Source organism: Periophthalmus magnuspinnatus, chromosome 10 (assembly GCF_009829125.3).
Source record: "Periophthalmus magnuspinnatus isolate fPerMag1 chromosome 10, fPerMag1.2.pri, whole genome shotgun sequence".
Classification (NCBI taxonomy): Eukaryota; Metazoa; Chordata; class Actinopteri; order Gobiiformes; family Gobiidae; genus Periophthalmus; species Periophthalmus magnuspinnatus.
In genome coordinates, this window is record NC_047135.1 from 33,741,913 (window position 1) to 33,760,572 (window position 18,660).

Sequence of the window (18,660 nt, forward strand, 5' to 3'; positions counted from 1 at the left end):
TGTCTGGTTTCCGGTTTACTTCACTGTAGCTGTGGCTAACTATGGCGGCTACATCAACGCCAGGAGTGTCGGATCAAACAACCAAAACATCCCCAGTACCGATTCCTTTTGACTTTTCCCAACCTCCGATTATCGAGGGGTTTACGCCGCCACCGAGGATAAAAGAAGAGACTTTCCAAGAGAAATTTATCAGAAAGACTAAGGAAAATCCATTTGTCCCAATAGGTGAGTGAGAACAGTTACACAAGTAACCTACCGGACGAGCTGCAGCACAGAACTGATTAAGACACATGTTTATGGATACAGTTCTTAAGAGCAACATAAACTACTTTAATGTGCTACGTGTGTCTATGTTATGACGTCTCTCTTAAGCAAATAAACTACTCTTGTGACTAAAAATAATTCCTACTATTACACTTCACATATAAATCGTAAAAATTGATTTGGCATGTTGTGTGTTTTGTCATTTACAAAGCTAAGTGTGGCCTGGTCAACATAAACTGGTTTTACAAGATTGTACAGCTTGTCCTGATGATCCAAAATGTAATGAGGGGTCACATGACCCTGCTACATCCACTCCATGTTATTCTTCCATCTAATAATGTGATGTATTTATTATTGTGCCAAAACAAACTTTGAACTGCGCTCTTTCTTCCACAGGATGTTTGGGGACAGCGGGGGCTCTGCTCTATGGTCTTCGTGCCTTCAGTCTTGGGAAAACCAGACAATCTCAGCTGCTCATGAGGGGTCGTATATTTGCCCAAGGCTTTACTGTAGTTGCGATTGTTGTTGGCGTGTTTGCCACAGCTTTGAAGCCCAAGCAGTGAAATGCACCGTGACAAAGACAATATGAATCTAACACACCAAAATATGTAACCGCTACTTTATTTATAATACATCAGAATACAAGTGTTGTAAATTGCCATGTCCACATATTACAGACTGTTATGTCTCATCTATTCAACAGTTGGGAAGTAAACCATATAACAAAACATCTTGCTTGTTTTTAAACTGAATATTGTGCGTGTGTGTGCGCGAGTGTTTTTGTAAGTGTGTAAGCAATTTCCCTTATGGATCATTAAAGTTGGTCTAAGTTTTACAAATGTAGCCACACAACTACTGAAAGTTTTAGAGGCTAAATTAAATGTTAAGTCATGTAAGACAGAAAAGTAGGGTGATATTTTACAATTACCATTAAATACTGACCATTTATTTTCCAGTTTTATTGTAACATTCATTTTTAGGAGAAATGTCCAAACAGGCAACATGTGATACAGAAAATACAGTTTAAGTTGTCAAGTTTGTGAATGAGTGAGGGAAAATTTGTATGTGTGATTGCTCATGAATTTAGGCATCAATGTCTTTGGTTTGACAATAAGTCTGTAATAATTTTCTAATTGTGGAACAAATCTAATGAAAGATCATCTGAAAGGCCACAAGCTTGTGTTTTTGAAGTAGAATGGTATGCAAATGTTAGGCTACTTTGTGTATCTTCAATGAACTGAAAACGAGACAAAACATGTATACACAATGAAATTAGGCATATGTGGTTACAATCTAACCAGCATTGGTGCTTAAATAAGTGAATAAAAAAGGGCCAATTTGCAAAAATATACAAAATAAATTATATATTAGTGTAGGCATGCAAATAAGGTAAATTATGCAGTAATTGTATGCAAAAAATTAAACTTTTAAGTAACAGTAATTAAAAAAAAGTGACAAAAGTTAATGCAATCAGTTGTAAGGTACAGGATCCAGATTAGGTATTTAAAAGGCATTTGGAAGTAAGAAAATGGCAAATAGCAAAACCATACCAGGGTAACGTTTAAAACTGGAAAGGCATCACTTTTTCAAATGCATTGAATGTACTGTTCATAATTTACTAGCGAACTAGAGGAGTTTGTTTGAGAGAGATTAGGACAGAACGCATTCGAGAAACGTCTTTTGCCTGTTTGTTGGTTTTGGGATTGAAGTCACATAGACGGGCCACTTTTTCCCATTCAGTGCCAGGGCTGTCACCATCAGTCTCTGCCAGAAAAGCCTCCTCGGATGCTCTGCAGATTAAAAGAGGAGATATGATTAAGTTTATGTGACAGATACAAGAGCAGTTTCAACAACATCCACTTCAAACATGCTGGAACGAGAAAAAGATGTACATGAAATACTTAAAGACTAAAATACTACAATCACATGCAACGTGGCAACACAAAACTAAAGTTATTATAGACATGCATAGAGAAACATTACACTGTATGTGACATCATGAGTACTAAACCTACACAAATCCTATAGCATCAGAGTTGGGCTGTTTGTAGAAAGCCTTGTCAGCAATCCTATTACATCAGCAAGGCCAGGCAAGCAGAAAAGAAAGGAGAGGATATCCATGTTAGACAAGACAGAAAAAAAATAAAAATGGAAAGAGTGTTAGTAAACTATCCCTTCTTTACTAGCTTCTTAAGAGAGTATGTCTATGCCTGTACGTTTGTTCACAGAATGCATTCCTTCAAGCAAGCCAGTTTCCGGTTTATTTTTCAAACATTCGACAGGATACAGCCTAGTATGGGAATAATCACTTGGCAGTTTCAAAAATATTTGGGCTGCAATTTATGCCAAAACAACAGTGAGAAATACAAAGAAATACCGTGTCAGACTTGGACAGAGTCTGTTGAAAGGTATCAGAGAAGAGGTTTAGCAAGTCAAGAAATGTCAAACAATGTGCATATTAGCAGTGAAAGAAGCTTTGAGTAATATTTCACCATCTATGTATTATTTCAGCATTTTAAGCGAGTGCAGTGAACATCGTAAAATACCACAAAAAAAAACAAACCCAAAAGCTCTGGATTTGCCACAGAAAAAGTAACAGACACAAACCTGTTATTGGCCTTGTTCTTCTCCATTTGCTCACTCTGATGTACATGCCAATCATCCAGTTCCTTCTTAGCTTTTGCCCTCCATTCTTCCTCTGCTGCCTTAGATGCAGAATCTTATGAAGAGAATACAAAGGTTCTGTCAGTTTGGCTTCAGTTATTAAATTATCAAAACAAACAGTGAGTGTCGTTTCACCTAAAGCTTCAAGGCGTGCCTTCTGCTCTTCCCTCCACTTGCGTAAACTTTCTGGTTCTTGCCTCTGATGATCCACCTGGGCGATGGCTGCATAGGAGTCTGTAGGTCCATTAGTCTCCTGTTTAAATAAAGCATGAAGTCAAACCCATGGTAGGTTGACAGGTTTAATAGGCCTATCTGTACAGAACATAATTGTGAGTGATTATAGTTCACACTATTTTATTTTAGAACGTGTTCATGACGAGAGTTTAAATAATAAACAGAAAACTCACCTGATACATGTCACCGTTCAGTGCGGCAGGTTCCTCTCCAAACGGGTCTAACATTGTCAAAAAGAGGGAAATGCAAAGAATTTAAGAAGCTATTTGTTCTTCCTCTTACCCTCACTGCAAACGTGTGTGCTAAGTCCCTACATTTACATAGCTCTTTGCTGTACAGAATGCAGTGACACCTGTTCTGCCACTGCACGTCTGATCATCATTGGCTCCCCACAGACAGGTTCACTGGGCTGGGCTCAACACTTTAACCTTTTGGCCTGTTTTGTGTTTGACCTGAAGTGTTTAGTGAAGTTAATGACTGATGCTGCGGTTCTGTTTAATTACACCACACAGATTAAACACAAACTGCGCTCAGCTGTAGTGAAGATGTGGTGAAGCTGTGATGAAGATGTAGTGATGCTATAGTGTAACTGTAGTGAAGCTGTGGCCAAGACCAGATATTAACCAGCTCAAACAACACAATATAAATAGATACTTGACTTATTATACTGTAATTACAAAGCAGAGTTTGTTTGGACATGTGTGGACATTATTAGCTTGTAGCCTGTTAGCCTCCAGCTCCACGGGGCTCATAAACTTGCCGTAGTTCGTCGCGGGCTCCGGGGCGTCCGCTTCCTCCAAAGTCCCGAAGCCGTCGTTGTCGTTCTCTATCACCGCGATCTCACTCTCCTGCTGGGCGAGGAAGGCCGCGGCTGGATCCTCCTCGACCTGGGGCGCTCCGTTGTCAGCCATCTTTTTCAAAGACTTTTCTAGTAAACTCTGTGCAGCCGGGTTAGCTTGTTTGCTAATGTTTTAGCCGTTATTTGCCAGAGTTACGTCGGTAGAGGTTTGTCAAAGTCAAACGTTTTACGCAAAAATAATCAGTAGATAGAAAATAAGGGGGTATACAACATCACTTATTTAGGACAAAAAGCTGAATATATATCGGCTCTAGTCCCATAGATGATTCATTCTTGTCCGTAAGTGTGGGCTGATGATGGAGCAGGACACTGTCTTTTCTCTATGTTTGTCTCCCTCTGCTGGACAGTGTGCGCACATGTGTTTGTCTCCCTCTGCTGGACAGTGTGCGCACATGTGTTTGTCTCCCTCTGCTGGACAGTGTGCGCACATGTGTTTGTCTCCCTCTGCTGGACAGTGTGCGCACATGTGTTTGTCTCCCTCTGCTGGACAGTGTGCGCACATGTGTTTGTCTCCCTCTGCTGGACAGTGTGCGCACATGTGTTTGTCTCCCTCTGCTGGACAGTGTGCGCACATGTGTTTGTCTCCCTCTGCTGGACAGTGTGCGCACATGTGTTTGTCTCCCTCTGCTGGACAGTGTGTGCGCACACACAGTCTGACATCTTTAACCATGTGAGATAAGAACGAACTCATTTGCAATGGTGATCTAGACAAAAGTCAACAACACAAATGCAAAACAGTTGCTGCAGGTTTACACACAGGTGTGCTTATACTCACACACAGACAATTTCCACCATTAACCATTTTTATTATTTATTTTTATTTTTGTTGTGTGCAGCAGAGTGAAGGGCTTTGTTTTCTACCCGCAAACCGACACGCTCCAATAAAAGCCCGTTGTTCATGCTTGGCTGGTGCCTCTCCTGTTTTATGACTCAAATTCCGGAGAAAGAGGCAAAGTGCTCCATGTGACTGGTGACGTCTCAGGCGCTGAGTCCTGCTCCAGAGTTTGTGGAATAATCTGCAGCTCAACTCCGGGGGATCCACGGTGGCTCCTTTACGTCCGCTTTGAGGAAGTTCCGAAGTTAAACTACTTTTGCTCACTTTTTATCGCTCAGGACTCGTGATGTCTGGAGACCAGCAGGCGGGACAAGAGGTAAACTCACGCACACGAGGGTTTGATCCGCAAAACTTTTGCAACTTTTGATCCATGTATGATCTGTGTGTCCATTTCAGTTTGATATGAGCTTCAGAGCAGCGCCACAGAGGCTTATCCTCGTCTGCGCTTGAGTTCACTTTAATTTAAGTCTGGACTAGGGGGTTTACCACATGTTTGTGACTAAAGTTGGCCTTTAATCATCTTTAGATAAATGTGCCGGGCTCCATTGTAGGCCTGTGTGATGAAGTGTAACCTCCTGCATCAGACTTCCAAAGAACAAAAGGAGGAGAACAGAGTGAAGCATCTGTGCAGAATGATGCAAATACTCAAGAAGCACTTTACACAAAGAGATTAGACTGTAAATTCTGTTATAGCCTAATTGAACTGAGACTGTGCCTTTTTTAATATTACAGGTAACAAAGATGACAACAATAATTTAATAACATTGAACTGAGCCTGTAGTTTTACACATTTCTCTTGTCTACAGTGTAAGTAACAGCAGCTTGATTAGACTTTAGCCTCAAACACTAAAAGCTTTGAAGAGTTACTATTAAACTGACAGATCTACAGTTTGCAGTAGCAATAAAATAAAAGTTACTGTGGTCTTAAGAAACAAGAATTTAGGCAACATTATATATTTAAGAATTAAAAAATGTATATGACCCACAGTGTTTAGATTCATTCATGTTTTCTGGAGTTGTTCACAGTGTCATGCTGCACATTGTGTCCACAGGTTTTGTGTCTTGGGCTTTATATTAAAAATGCATAGACTTTAGATGTGTTGGCTGTGGCAGACAGCAGGGGCAGTTGATGTTACCTCTGTGTCCTGCTCTTCCCACCCCCTCCTAGTGACTCATGTGGGTGTTGGGCTGAAATAGTTTGGTGTAGTTTTACATTCCTTATATAGCCTCTGAGGAGCGAGGAGAGGCGAGGGCTTGCCTGTGTCACAGACGCCGTCAGGGGGTCGGGTTTGCCAACACGCTGAGAATCTGCTGCTCCAGCGCACGACTCTAACTTTCTGCCAGGTTTGGGCGACCAGCTGGACAAGGTAGGCTCTGACCGTGGCATTTTAGGCAGATAGTTGGCACAATAGCTCCTTGAGGGTTTGAGGAGGAGAGGGGCAGAGGTTGCTGGTTCAGAGGTCACTACTAGTACAGCTGTGTCTCAGTGAGAGTAGAAATGTAATGTGATCATTATAAGATTAAATCATCACTATCACATACTCCACTTAACATTGTGAACATTTACACTCATTGTTATTTTGTTTGATCATTGAAAAAAGGAACCTGTCATGGATCAGAGGCAGTGTTGCTCCTGTCTAGTAGATTTATGATGCTTCTGCCTGTGCGGTGCTGACTTGCTTGGGAAGTTTAGTTTTAAAATGGCTCTTTCTTACTTGAGTAATTCAGTGCTGTGTCCACATTATTTTGTGCATCCTGACACCAGAGTCCTGTGGTATTTTCATGTGTTGAGCTTTACAGGGCTGCAGTGTGATCGATGCATAGTTCATGTTTTAGTGATTATAAACAGTAGCTTGGGAACATCTGCCTAATGGATATGTCTGTGTTTGTTCTTGAAGGGTATGAACATATATTCTGTGACCCTCAGCGGCCCAGCGCCCTGGGGCTTCAGGCTGCAGGGTGGGAAGGACTTCAGTATGCCCCTCACCGTGTCAAGGGTAAGACCAACAACACTCCTGCACCGTTCTGTTATTCTGTTTGAATCTCAAAGCTCTTTACACACACAAAGCCTCACCTTTAAAAATACACTTTTACATTTTTATGCACAGCCCTGCCCTCACCTCCAGACAGGGGCCGATTTCGACTGAATACGATTTAACGTGGAGTCCATTTGCATTGATAATATTTACTTATCACACGAACATGCTGCCGTTTGTTCTGGGGAGCTGCTTCGTGTCGGGTCAATATGGCTTTGTCAAACACTGTAGCTACTGAAAAGAGCCGTGACTTTTTTCCAGGCCTTATAAGAGCATTTCCCCTGCAAACGCACTCACTCACACATAGACGCAAAATCATTCTTTTGTAGCTGCCAGGTATTGCGCACGCAGATATGGAATTCCATCAAGCTCCCATTTATTATTGCCGTTATAATGTTGTACCTCACAGGCTTATATGATCTATAAATGCTGAGCTGATTTGCATTAGTGAGTTTATCAAATTTACTCGGTGTGTGCCATTTTCAACTTAATTAGGTTTTTAAATGAGTAATTATGTAGCTGTGAATGTCTTGAGTTTATTTTCTTTCCTTTAGGCTTACGCAGGAGCCGTAACGTTTCTTTGGACAACTGTAAACTTGAAAAACCGTATTTCACGTCTGCCCACTATTAGTACAGTGAGTCTCCAGCGTTGAGAGAGGCTATAGATTTGTAAAGCTGATGTAATCCCACTCTGAAGGCAGTTATCATTGGCCTTGTCAGCACACGTCTTCCCTTTTGCATCCCAGACAAAAACACTGTGTTCCCTAAAGATTCTTGTCTGGACCCTCCTTCTTACCCATAAAAAGTGGTATGTCAACTTTGTCCCGAAACCAAACAAGGAATTATATTGGATCAAATGTGTTTAAGTCGCTCTGGTATGATAGTTTTAGTTGTTCCATTTGAGAAGAATTCAATGAGATTCTTCGTTTTGGCTTTTTGTTATGTCTTGTGAAAGTAAAAAAAAGCAGACTTAGTGATTTGAAAGAACCTGCTGGTGCAACATTTCATAAAAAAGTTGGATTTTTGCATCGTTTTAACAAAGATTATCGCACAAAAATGTCTGTATTTGAATAATTGCGTCTTATTCGATGTGTTTTACGTGCTGTTTAGTCCAGGTTTGTATGAAAATGTTCTCCCATGTATAAGAAAAACACCGTAGTTAGTTATCGATTGGCCGATATTTCGACTCTTTCACGCATAAGTTATGGGCCGTAAATCTCCTCCATAGACCAATATTTATGTTGCATGTATGAGGGGAGTTTGTAGTAAATTTCAGTGACATAATCTGAGGAAAAATAAACACACACAGCTTAAAAACGTGTCTGGAAACCTTTACCATATGGCAGAACGGACACGTCGTTTACTGGCGGCATAACTCGCCGTCTCCCATGGAAACGGCCGAGAAGCCAGGCCTCCAGTAAGGGTCCGCGCTGGGTAATTGCAGTGGGGTGGTCTTTGGTTCTTGACTGGCTTGTGGCTGATAAGTATCTGTACCCAGTCGTTCCGATGAAGGAGATTAGACAAAGGCGAACAATTGGAGTGACAGGACAAAAAGCCTGTAAAATGCCTGCGGGGAGGAAAAACGACGTCTGCAGATAAGCACGGAAACGTCGATGTGTCTAAAGTGTGCCCTCACCGACAATTAGGGCCCTGCAATGTTTTTAGGGTTAATTGCGGCTCCGTTAATTTGATTTGAGGTCATGCCCTTCAGACGCTGTTGTGTGTTAACCGAAGCATTTCTCTGACATTCCTTTTACTCGTTTCGAAAGACACGTGGCGAGGCTTGTCACGATAACACGTTTTGAAGCTGGAAATGTGGCTGAAGTAAAGACGGACGCTAAACGATACATTTATACTCATTTACGCCAGTGAAACTATAACCTAAGAGCAGATTTAAACCACAAAAATGATTCAAAATGTGCTATATTGTTGGGAAAAAAAACATGAGCTGCATTGAATAAACAGCAGAATGAAACAGTTTAGTCGTTTGTTTGTGTCTGTAATGAGTCGTGGGGCGACAGTGGCTCAGTTGGTAGAGCGTTTGTGCATGGATCTGCAGGTTGGCGGTTCTGGGTGAGTGGTTTGAGTGACTTAAAGTTGGAAATTTACCATCACCATTTACGTTAGAAGTTATTAATTCAAACTTTTATGGCTTAAATCTTATCCTAAAGCCAAAAAATAACCCAAAAGTTCTCAGTTGTGCAAAGAAAAAGTACACACGATACATACTAACCCCAAAGAAGTATTGTTCCAGCTTTCATCTACTGAACAATAAGTCGACGTAGTGATGATAGTGACAGGCCTATATGTGGTGTGCTGTAGTTTTTATGGTGTCGTATCTACAGTGTTTAAGCCTTCAGTGCTTTGTGCTTTGTTTCCTTCCTCTTCAGTCTGGAAACGATGCTTTCTCAGCATTCCTGACATTTTTGCCACATCCACCCTGTTACTGCTAACAATCCCTGTCTCTTTGCTCTGTTTAGCTAGATTTTTTCCTTTGCCTGAAGATGAAAACCCGAGAGCGTTTAAATCCAAAGATAAGCTAACACTGCAGGAACGGGCCGCACTCTAACTCTGGAATAACATTTTTTTTTTTCAGACGTTTTGCTTATTTGCAGAAAGAACACTAAACATATTTAAAACCTGGAGATAATTCTTTTGAAATGTAAATTTGAAATCCACGTGCGTCTCCACTTGCAAATTGAAAGACAAAATCAAACGCTCCATTGTTTTAGATTGTCTTGGTCGTTTTTGATCCGTGGTTGAGCAGCTCGCCGCAGTTACGCGTCATTGTTCTAACTGTTGCCTGGTGACATCTTTTTCAATACCCAAAAGTGGAAGTTTTTTTGGTGCGGAAAGTCTTGTTGAAACACAGATGTTGTGCCGGGTCCCGTGAGATTTAAAAACATTAGTATCAACAGTTCTTGACGTGAGCGATTGGAAAATGGGTTAAAGATGTCCCTGGAGCACATCCCCGCTGTCTCTTTACACCTCTCTAATCTCGTCTCCTCTGCACTTCTTAATGAGTTTCATCTTCAAAATATCACAATATCCTACATCTGAATATAAATCAATGCTTATCCAGTGTTAATGACCAGCGTTTTTTCCTCACTTCACCATCTACACTTTCAAATATACTTTTAAGAGTTTGTTATGACGCCGTTCCCTCACTCTTCGCTTACTCAAAGTTGTATTTTGGTTGATTCATGCATGAAACTTCTGTTTTCACCTACCCCCTATCTCCGCCCACTCTGTATTTACGTGCGATTGTTCATAAAAATCTGATTATAGGTTATCCACACAAGTTATATCACCATTTTCGCTGTGGGACGTTTCCGATTAAGCCGTTTTAACTCAATATTCCAACTTACTTTGAACAAAATGTAAAATAATCATCTGTTCTAGTTCATAAACCTGCAAAACGCAAACTACGTCTTCTTTAATATTTCTCCTGCATCCAGCTTAAATATAAATATACTCTGAAACTTCAAAGCGAGCGAGTTCAAACCGACATCTGTTGGAAATGTTCGATTCACACACAGATCTCTGACTCGTATCTAACTCCAGATCTGGCGGCGTTGTAAATTCATAAACATTACAACATCTTAACCCCGGAGCCTTTCGAGCATCTGGTTTTCATAACAAAAGCACACGCCTCAAGACAATGCAATCAAACTGGGGAAGTGACACACGGTGGAGTCATGTTGTGAGTTTCGTCTGTATCTCTGTGTCACACCTGTCATTAGATTGTTCATCACTCCGTTAATCTGCCCATCTGCTGCTTCGTCTCCACCTTATCAGACACTTGTTAAGGCAATTAATAATTCACAAAATGGATTCGTTCTGTTAAGGACTTTGGTTGTTTGTGTCAGGTGGTCTTTAAGGTGAGTTAGTGCTAGGTGCAGCTCTGCCTTCATTACTGCAGACCACATACTGCTCCAGGTTCGGTTTTCCATTTCCCAGAGAGATATTTATGGCTTTGCATCAGCTGTGCGGCGTGAGTGATGTAAGGACAGAGTGTCTCTCAGACCCCAAATAGCCACGGAAAGAATAAAAGGGAGTTGTCCAGACAGAATAGTTTAAGTTTAACCAAAACCAGAGTGAATCCAGAGTGAACGTGGGCCCCGCTTTCCCTCAAGGTCAGCGGAGGAAACCATCTACAGCAGATAGTTGTGGTTTGAAAGGGCTGGTAGTGCTTTGAAATGTGATATCGTGCCAAAACGCTGCTGCAGTTGAGCTATGCAAAACTTGTGCACTTATTGGTGAGATTTGGTGTGTATATTCTGATCCAAAAATGCGCTAGACCCACTCTACACACACTTGGTAAAAACAACAAAAATATATATGTAATTGCGTCTCTCTCTTGAAATACTGGTCCCTGCTTTTCGTACATTGTCTGGGATCAAACTGCGTCACGTTCAGGGACTGTCGTGTCCCGTACGACCCCCGCATGTTGCATTCAGGGACATGTTTTTCACCGTTTTCCGTCGTATTGACAAACTACTGTGGCGGTGTAGGGTTTCAATCTGCCCCCTTCTAACCAAAGGTCTGAGGACAGCAACTTTAAGGGCTCCCGTCTCAAGTGAGCAGTTGCATTCTGAACCCGAGCCAGTAGCACAGGTGTCCACGTCTATCACACAAACCCCGCACACACCAAACCTGCTGTCTTTACGGCTTCATAAACCCCACTTCTGAGCTTAACTGTGGAGTAATTAAACCAGAACGCTCATACAGTGGGAAAATGATGTGTTATAGTCGCAATCGAGACAGAACACAAGCACAAAGTAGCAGCAGCGCACTTTGAAGTCCTAACTTTTCAAAGCGCTCTGGTGTTTGGCTGGTGGGGGAAAACGCAACCCCTTCATGAGATATTTCCGATTTGATGCTTTGATGACACAGAAGAGACACACATCTGGTTCAAACCGACTTCATTTGTCTGTTACACAACCACAGCTAATTGCGCGTTACTCCTTCAAGCTAAAAATTTGTGGTTACCAATAACGAGCTCCAACCTAAGTAAATGGGTTTTATGATCCAGTAGTGTCTAGTTAAAGGTTATGCTGGCACTTTGCACAGTGTACTTGAGCTTAACGTTAGGCCGCGCTCCTTCCCACGTCTCATTTGTGTATTCTTTGGTGCTTATTCAACTGAAGAAAATATTTCCACCTCAACCTCATAATTGTTTCCAGAAAGTGTAAATCCCAGACAATTGTTGGATTTTTTCTTTTGGCCCAAACATTTCAAACTGTTTGAGCCACATTTTGTCTTTTTTTACAATGTTTCTTTTAAACATGTGCTCAGTTTACTTACGCTTAACCTCACAGCGCACACACCCAAATGTTTGTGCGGCATGGCAAAAGACGCTGAAGTAATGATTGAAGCATTAGAGCCTGTTTAGCCTTTGACAAGCTAACATTTGCAGGGATCCGTGACATCTGAAAGTAATCCTAATAGCTTTTTGCCTGAAATCCCAGCACCAGCTCTCTTTATCTGATGCTCGACACTTTGTAGTCCAGTTATCTGTGACTTTGACACAAGTCTTGAGTTTCATTAAAGCACAGGGGCAAGCTGACTAAGCCCTTACGAAACATTCTTTGGCAGTCGCTATGTGTATTTCCAGAGTCCGCAGAAGAGGAGTTACACGTCAGAGCATTACTACCTGTACCGACTGTCTCATTTGTAACATAACACTCCTGCGCGTCTGCTGTCTACATGATGTCATCTTTTTGTGACTAAATGACTTACCTGTCTGGATCTGGCCTTTCACCGTGATTGTAGGTAACATATGGTTTCATTTACATTTTCCGCGGGGCCCTGAGTCACATCTGTAATAAATCATGTGGCGATGACTGATGACATCATCATTCTTAACATCAATGACCGATAATGCCTGTTCCCGACAGCGCTGAGTGAAAAATCTCCACTGGCCCCTTTGACCCAGACTCTCAGACTCCCACAGCTGATTATTAAGTGCAGCTAAAAGACACGGAGCAGAGTCGAGTGTGTTTTAGCCTTGATACTGATATTATTCACTGATAATCTCCAGCAGCATTGCATTTTGTTGGTATGTTGTTAATAGGGATTCACTGATCTAATACTAGTATCAGATATCGGCCCTGATACCGAATAATCTCCTGGATGAAATATCGGCTTCTAAATATTGGTTCAGCTGTTATCCTGGTTGGACTTATAAAGTGATATGATAATTCAATTGATTTTATTTATTTAGCACATTTAAGACTAGGATTATTCACTGGTGGAGAGGAGCCAGTGGATGTGGCTCGGGCATCTCTTCCTGCCTCCTGGACCCCTCCTTAGGGATGTCCCACTGGGAGGAGGCCCCGGGGAAGACCCAGGACGCGCTGGAGGGGCTGTGTCTCTCAGCTCACCTGGGAACGCTTTGGGGTCCCACTGGAGGAGCTGGAGGACGTGTCTGGGGTGAGGGCGGTGTGGGAGTCCCTGTTTAGACTCTGGCCCTGCATAAGTGGAAGAAAATGGATGGATGGACTAGTTACTGGTTGTAGTTGGTGCAGAAAGTCACATAATAATAAAAGTTTAATCATTATGAATAAAACTTTAAACGATACAAAGTGTTCAGTAGTTACTTGAGGGATAATTAACAGTTATGCAACACGTTTGGATCAGTTTTTACCGTTATTTTTGGAAATAAATGCTGGATCGGCGCGTCCCTGGTTGTTACTTGGCTTAAAAATACACTGTCATTGCTTCACCTTGTCCCATCTGTGAAATGTATATCTTTATTCCCTTTCACCGATTTGAGCTGCAGGTGGTCAGGGAATGAATAGCTTGTGTAAAGTGAAGACGGTGCATCAGGTGTAAAGATTTCAGTCATTTGCACTCCTGGGTATCAACGATTTGCTTTGGCTCTAGAACAGATTCACTACTTAAATGTTCACTACTATAACGTTATTCTATCTTAGTTACTTCATATCGTTCTTGTACTAATCCTAATTTTGAGTAACTGTATTCTGGTACAGTTACTTTTCTCAAATCAAACAAAAAACACTGCTGCAAACTGCACATAATTAGTGAGAAAAATGTAAAACACAACTTTTGTATTGACTGAATGTGTGATTTTCCTTCTCCAAACAGTGAAACAAACATAAAGCTGTTTTTAATCCTTTGCTGCATCTTTACACTATAGTTTAAACACAACTCAATGTAAAAAAAGTACTCTTAAGTATTCAGAACACAGTAGAAAACATTAAACTCTTCCGCACTCGTACTTACTAAAGACGAAAATAAGTTGATGCTCCTTTGTTGAACTTTCTCCACGTATTTAACCCGCTCTCCTTCTGTTTTCTCCTCTAGCTGACCCCGGGTGGAAAGGCGGCCCAGGCGGGTGTGGGCGTGGGGGACTGGGTGGTGTCTATCGGCGACACCAACGCAGAGGACATGACCCACGTGGAGGCACAGAACCAGATCAGAGCGGCAGCAGACTCCCTCACCCTCACCCTCAGCAAGTGAGTCCACCGCAGCCCCGCGATCAGTCAGGCCTTATCTCAAACACACACCGCATAAATCACACACACACACACACACATACTGACACTGTTTCTTACCCGCTGCGACGGGAGATAGCCAGACGCCCTTGGAATATGCCCATTGTGACAGGTACTGTGGGTCCGGGATGTTCGGATGTGATGCAAATCTTTATCTCTTTCCTATAAATCCTTTGGTTTTGAAAAATATGTTTAAAAAGTTGAGTCGCTAATATCTGGACAGATCATTTTTAAGGATGACTTTGGAGAAATGTGTGTATCTCTAAGAAAAGTAAGGCAGTACTGTACATAAACACGAATGCACAATAATGAGGTGCTTCAAAATGACTTGTTTAAATGTGTTTGTATATGAAGTTTGAGATTACTTTGTTACAGTTTTTTTATTTTTTTATTTAATGGGTGTACACTTTCCGGTTCTGTTATCAAACCAAACTAAAGTACTTTTCGTGTCATAGATAACCTTCCCAGCAGTAGCAGCAGCAGCAGCAGCAGCAGTAGCTCTCATACCTGCCTTGATAATCCGTCTAAGAATTCACCGACTGATAACGCAGCCCTGATTAAGTGACGTGATTAAAATGTCCGTACCTTTTTTTTTAGCAAAGTCAGCTTGCTCCCGTTCAAAGCTAATGGCATCAAACAAAAAACCGGGGTCAACTTGTTAGGAGGGATGAGGCTTGTTGCTGTCGTGGGACACGTTTTGATGTTTTCTCTGCTTTAAAGCGCTCGGATCGTGATCACAGCGGCGCCCGAGCTCCTTCTCACATCCAGTTCACTTTGTTGTCATTTGCCAGGAGACTCCTCTGTTGACTCCCTACAAATGTGGTCCGCTCGGCTAATTTGTCTCGTGTCAGGACCGGCTTTTTATATAACGCAACAGATTAAAGCCGAGTTTAACCAGTAGACGTGCATTAAAACATCTTCATGAATTTTCTTTTTCGGGGGGGTTGCAAATTAGCTTGGCGTCTTTCAGTTTTGCGGGGCCTTGAATGCTCTCTAGTGCACTTCAGCGAGCGGCGCATTGGGCTCTTGTCAGTGTTAAAATAAAGGGTGCTTAGAGACGCAAAACATGCAAGTAATGGTGTCAAATTGGACAAGATGAAGATGTTGAAAGCTGATATTTTGGCGCAGGGTGAAATAACAAAAGTCGGCGTGTTCGGATCACATATGATGCGTTTGCTGCGTTCTGCATACATCATGTAGCGCCCCGGGTGACAAGCGGCGCACTACAGCAGAAAACATAAGGCTACAAACGCGCTGATGGTGCAGTGTTTTCCCGTTAAAGAGGTCGAGCGCAGTACACGATGTCTTATACAACGACTAGTCAAAATGTCGTAGTAGCAGAAGCTCGGTTGGTAGAGTCGTCGTTGTCGTTGTTAAAGTTTGGCGGTTCGATTCCCGCTCTCGGTATTGGTTGAGCGGTGCGATTCCAGCTCCCACAGATGAATGCTGTCACTGTGTCCTTGGGCAAAACACGTATCCCTCTTGTCCCCAGTGTCTGTGTACACTGTTGTATGAATGTGTGTGTGAATGGGTGATGGCTTTGAGTGTCTTGAAAAGTGGAAAAGTGACCATTTGTGACCATTTAAACATCATGTCCATTATGTCTAAGTTTGTATAAATAAGTAGCACATGATAATTGGCACGTACTTGCCTCATCTGCTTATTGATCAGTGATACTGGAAGATTTAATACCAGATCACATGACTGCATTAGGCATATACTGCAAATACACACCCCTGTCCGTGTTTTTAATGTTTTATATGGACTATACGTGTTTGTTTTGTTTGTTTTTCTGCTCGTATTTAATTTTAAACAGGAAAACGAGAGCCCAGGTGCTGTCATTGAGTTCCCCCGTATAAATAAAGAATAATTTTTATATAAAACTATTCAATATAGTGTTATTCTTGTGTTGTAGTTCCCAAACCCCTCCGTTCCTGTGTAATTCAGAGCCTCACTTCATTCATAGTAAAAAGTAGCCCTGTGTTGGAGGAAACACACACCCTTGAGAGACGTAATAATTAAATCTTGTGACATTTTCTTTGTGTTGAGGCCAGGGGTCTAATGGTTTAGTCATAGAGCCTGACTAATGCGGCGCTGTCTCTTTAAACTGTTGACAGACACCTGTCTGAGCTGTAGCTTCGAGACAAGTGCTGAGTCACAAGGTTACTTTGCCTGTCGTCAAACCGCCCGTCAGGTATGCCAGATCTTCCTTCTCTTTAATAGGAACTCAAAGTGCTGTAGAAAGTCTTTAAAAGTTGTAATGAGCCTTAATGTTTATGTGTCGTTAGTTAGGCATTCACTGCACTTTTCTTTGTGTTTGTTGGACGAGTTCAGCTTTTGTAAACAACACTTTCTTTCTCTTTTTTGCTCTGACCTTGCGTCTAACCCTCCGCTGACGTTTCTACAAGTTCTCATCTTATTGTTTTCATAGCCAAGATAATAATACTCTTTGAAAGCGCCGCGATTGTCAGTCCTCTGCTTTGTCTCCTTGGCCTCGTCCGTCCTTCGTTTTACATCAACAATGAACGAAATCTGCTTCTACTTAAAGACATCGTACTGCATCTTTCATTACCAATCACGGTCTCCTGTCGTATTTGTATAGAACTATATCCAAAGCAGAGAACAGACATAACCAATAGATTTCTAGCTTGAGGGAAAGATGTTTGACAGGCGTTCATGTAACAAACACAGTAACAATAGTGTTTCTGGAATGGCCTTGAGGCTCGTGGGTGGAGATTGTGTTCGCAGTATCAAGGGAGTTTTTGCAGAGAAAGTCCTGATTTTATCTAACATCAGCATGTAAGCCAAGCGTGCATCAGCTAAAGTAAGTGACCCTTGAAATGAGCCAGGAAATGACCTCATTGTGAGCATATCCCGTTTCGACTCATACCAAAACCTTTTCCCGTGAATTTTCTTATCCAGTCCAACAAAAACCAGCTCAGGAACAGCTGTCAGACCTGTTCCCCTCTGTTTCTTGATTAAGTGAGGCTCATTAAATTGTAGGTTAACAGGAAGACAGCCGCCAAAGCTTATACAAGTGTCATTATGATTGGCTGTGACAGAGGTGTGACAGCATTAGCTCGTCAGTCTGGCCCGTTGTCATCTCATCTATATCAGGGCTCTGTCAGTATCGGAGCTCGTAACGCCCGCCCCCTCATTCCTCACTGTCACCAAACGTGTCTGTGGACCAGTGCAAACAATGTCAAAAGTGATCGTCACAGTGGCTCAATAATAATAACAGCCATTAGCGGTCAATCATTTTTAATAGAAGCCGTTTTATATTTGCTTCCCTATTGTTCTGCACCTGTCCTGTTGAGTTTAGTTACAGCGTTTAGTCTCTACATCGACCAGAACCAAAGTACAACAATGTAGAGCCACATGAACCAGCTCACACTTTGAGGACTGAACCGGGACTGAACCGGGACTGAACCGGGACTGAACCGGGCCTGAACCGGGACTGAACCGGGACTGAACCGGGACTGAACCGGGACTGAACCGGGACTGAACCTGGACTGAACCTGGACTGAACCTGGACTAAACCGGGACTAAACCGGGACTAAACCGGGACTAATACATGGACTAATACATGGACTAATACAGGTCTAAACCGGGACTGAACCGGGACTGAACCGGGACTGAACCGGGACTGAACCGGGACTGAACCGGGACTGAACCGGGACTAATACAGGTCTAAACCGGGACTGAACCGGGACTGAACCGGGACTGAACCGGGACTAATATAGGTCTAAACCGGGACTGAACCGGGACTGAACCGGGACTGAACCGGGACTGAACCGGGACTGAACCGGGACTAATACATGGACTAATACAGGGCTAAACCGGGACTAAACTGGGACTAAACCGGGTCTAAACCAGAACTAACCCAGGACTAAAACGGAACTAAACGGGATTAAACCAGGACCGAACCAGGACCGAACCAGGACCAAACCAGGACCAAACATTTTGAATCATCGTTTGAGTTTTATGCAGTTAAAACCTGGATCATTCTCCCTGAAGATGTGAGACAGACCTCGACTTTGTCAATGTTTAAATCCAGACTCAAACGGTTCTGTTTTAGCTGCATATTTGATTATTTATATTTTGATTTGTTGCATTGTGGTTTTAATGTCTGTCTTATTCTGTAAAACACTTTGAATTACTTCATGTACGAACGTGCTTTACCTGGTTTGACACATTTAACAAGCAAAATGTACAAAATGTTCTATCTGTGCCGCATTTGTGAGATTA

The 18,660-nt window shown here is 42.2% G+C and overlaps 3 protein-coding genes across 4 annotated transcripts in view; 2 read left to right on the forward strand and 1 right to left on the reverse strand.

Moving 5' to 3' along the window:
- The first annotated feature begins 33 nt into the window (after positions 1-33).
- Positions 34-1,155, forward strand: higd2a (HIG1 hypoxia inducible domain family, member 2A). The gene is made up of 2 exons (XM_033973578.2): positions 34-225; positions 661-1,155. The coding sequence occupies exons 1-2, from the start codon at positions 42-44 to the stop codon at positions 825-827; spliced, it is 351 nt and encodes a 116-aa protein (XP_033829469.1). The 5' UTR covers positions 34-41; the 3' UTR covers positions 828-1,155.
- A 687-nt stretch (positions 1,156-1,842) lies between these two features.
- On the reverse strand, positions 1,843-4,358 carry cltb (clathrin, light chain B). The gene is made up of 5 exons (XM_033973576.2): positions 3,923-4,358; positions 3,336-3,382; positions 3,064-3,181; positions 2,872-2,983; positions 1,843-2,054 (listed from the first exon to the last, which is right to left on the reverse strand). Exons 1-5 carry the CDS (start codon positions 4,071-4,073, stop codon positions 1,883-1,885), a joined length of 600 nt encoding a protein of 199 aa, XP_033829467.1. The 5' UTR covers positions 4,074-4,358; the 3' UTR covers positions 1,843-1,882.
- A 629-nt stretch (positions 4,359-4,987) lies between these two features.
- The window catches only part of pdlim7 (PDZ and LIM domain 7), a 33,621-nt gene continuing 19,948 nt past the window's right edge, over positions 4,988-18,660 (forward strand). The window contains exons 1-3 of one of the 2 annotated variants that reach the window (XM_033973574.2): positions 4,988-5,172; positions 6,755-6,853; positions 14,222-14,373. In XM_033973574.2, the coding sequence (XP_033829465.1) occupies positions 5,143-5,172; positions 6,755-6,853; positions 14,222-14,373 (281 nt within the window). In that variant the 5' untranslated portion in view covers positions 4,988-5,142. Of the gene's footprint in view, positions 5,173-6,083; positions 6,224-6,754; positions 6,854-14,221; positions 14,374-18,660 lie in introns of those variants that run through there. The other variant, XM_033973575.2, reaches the window with a different exon arrangement.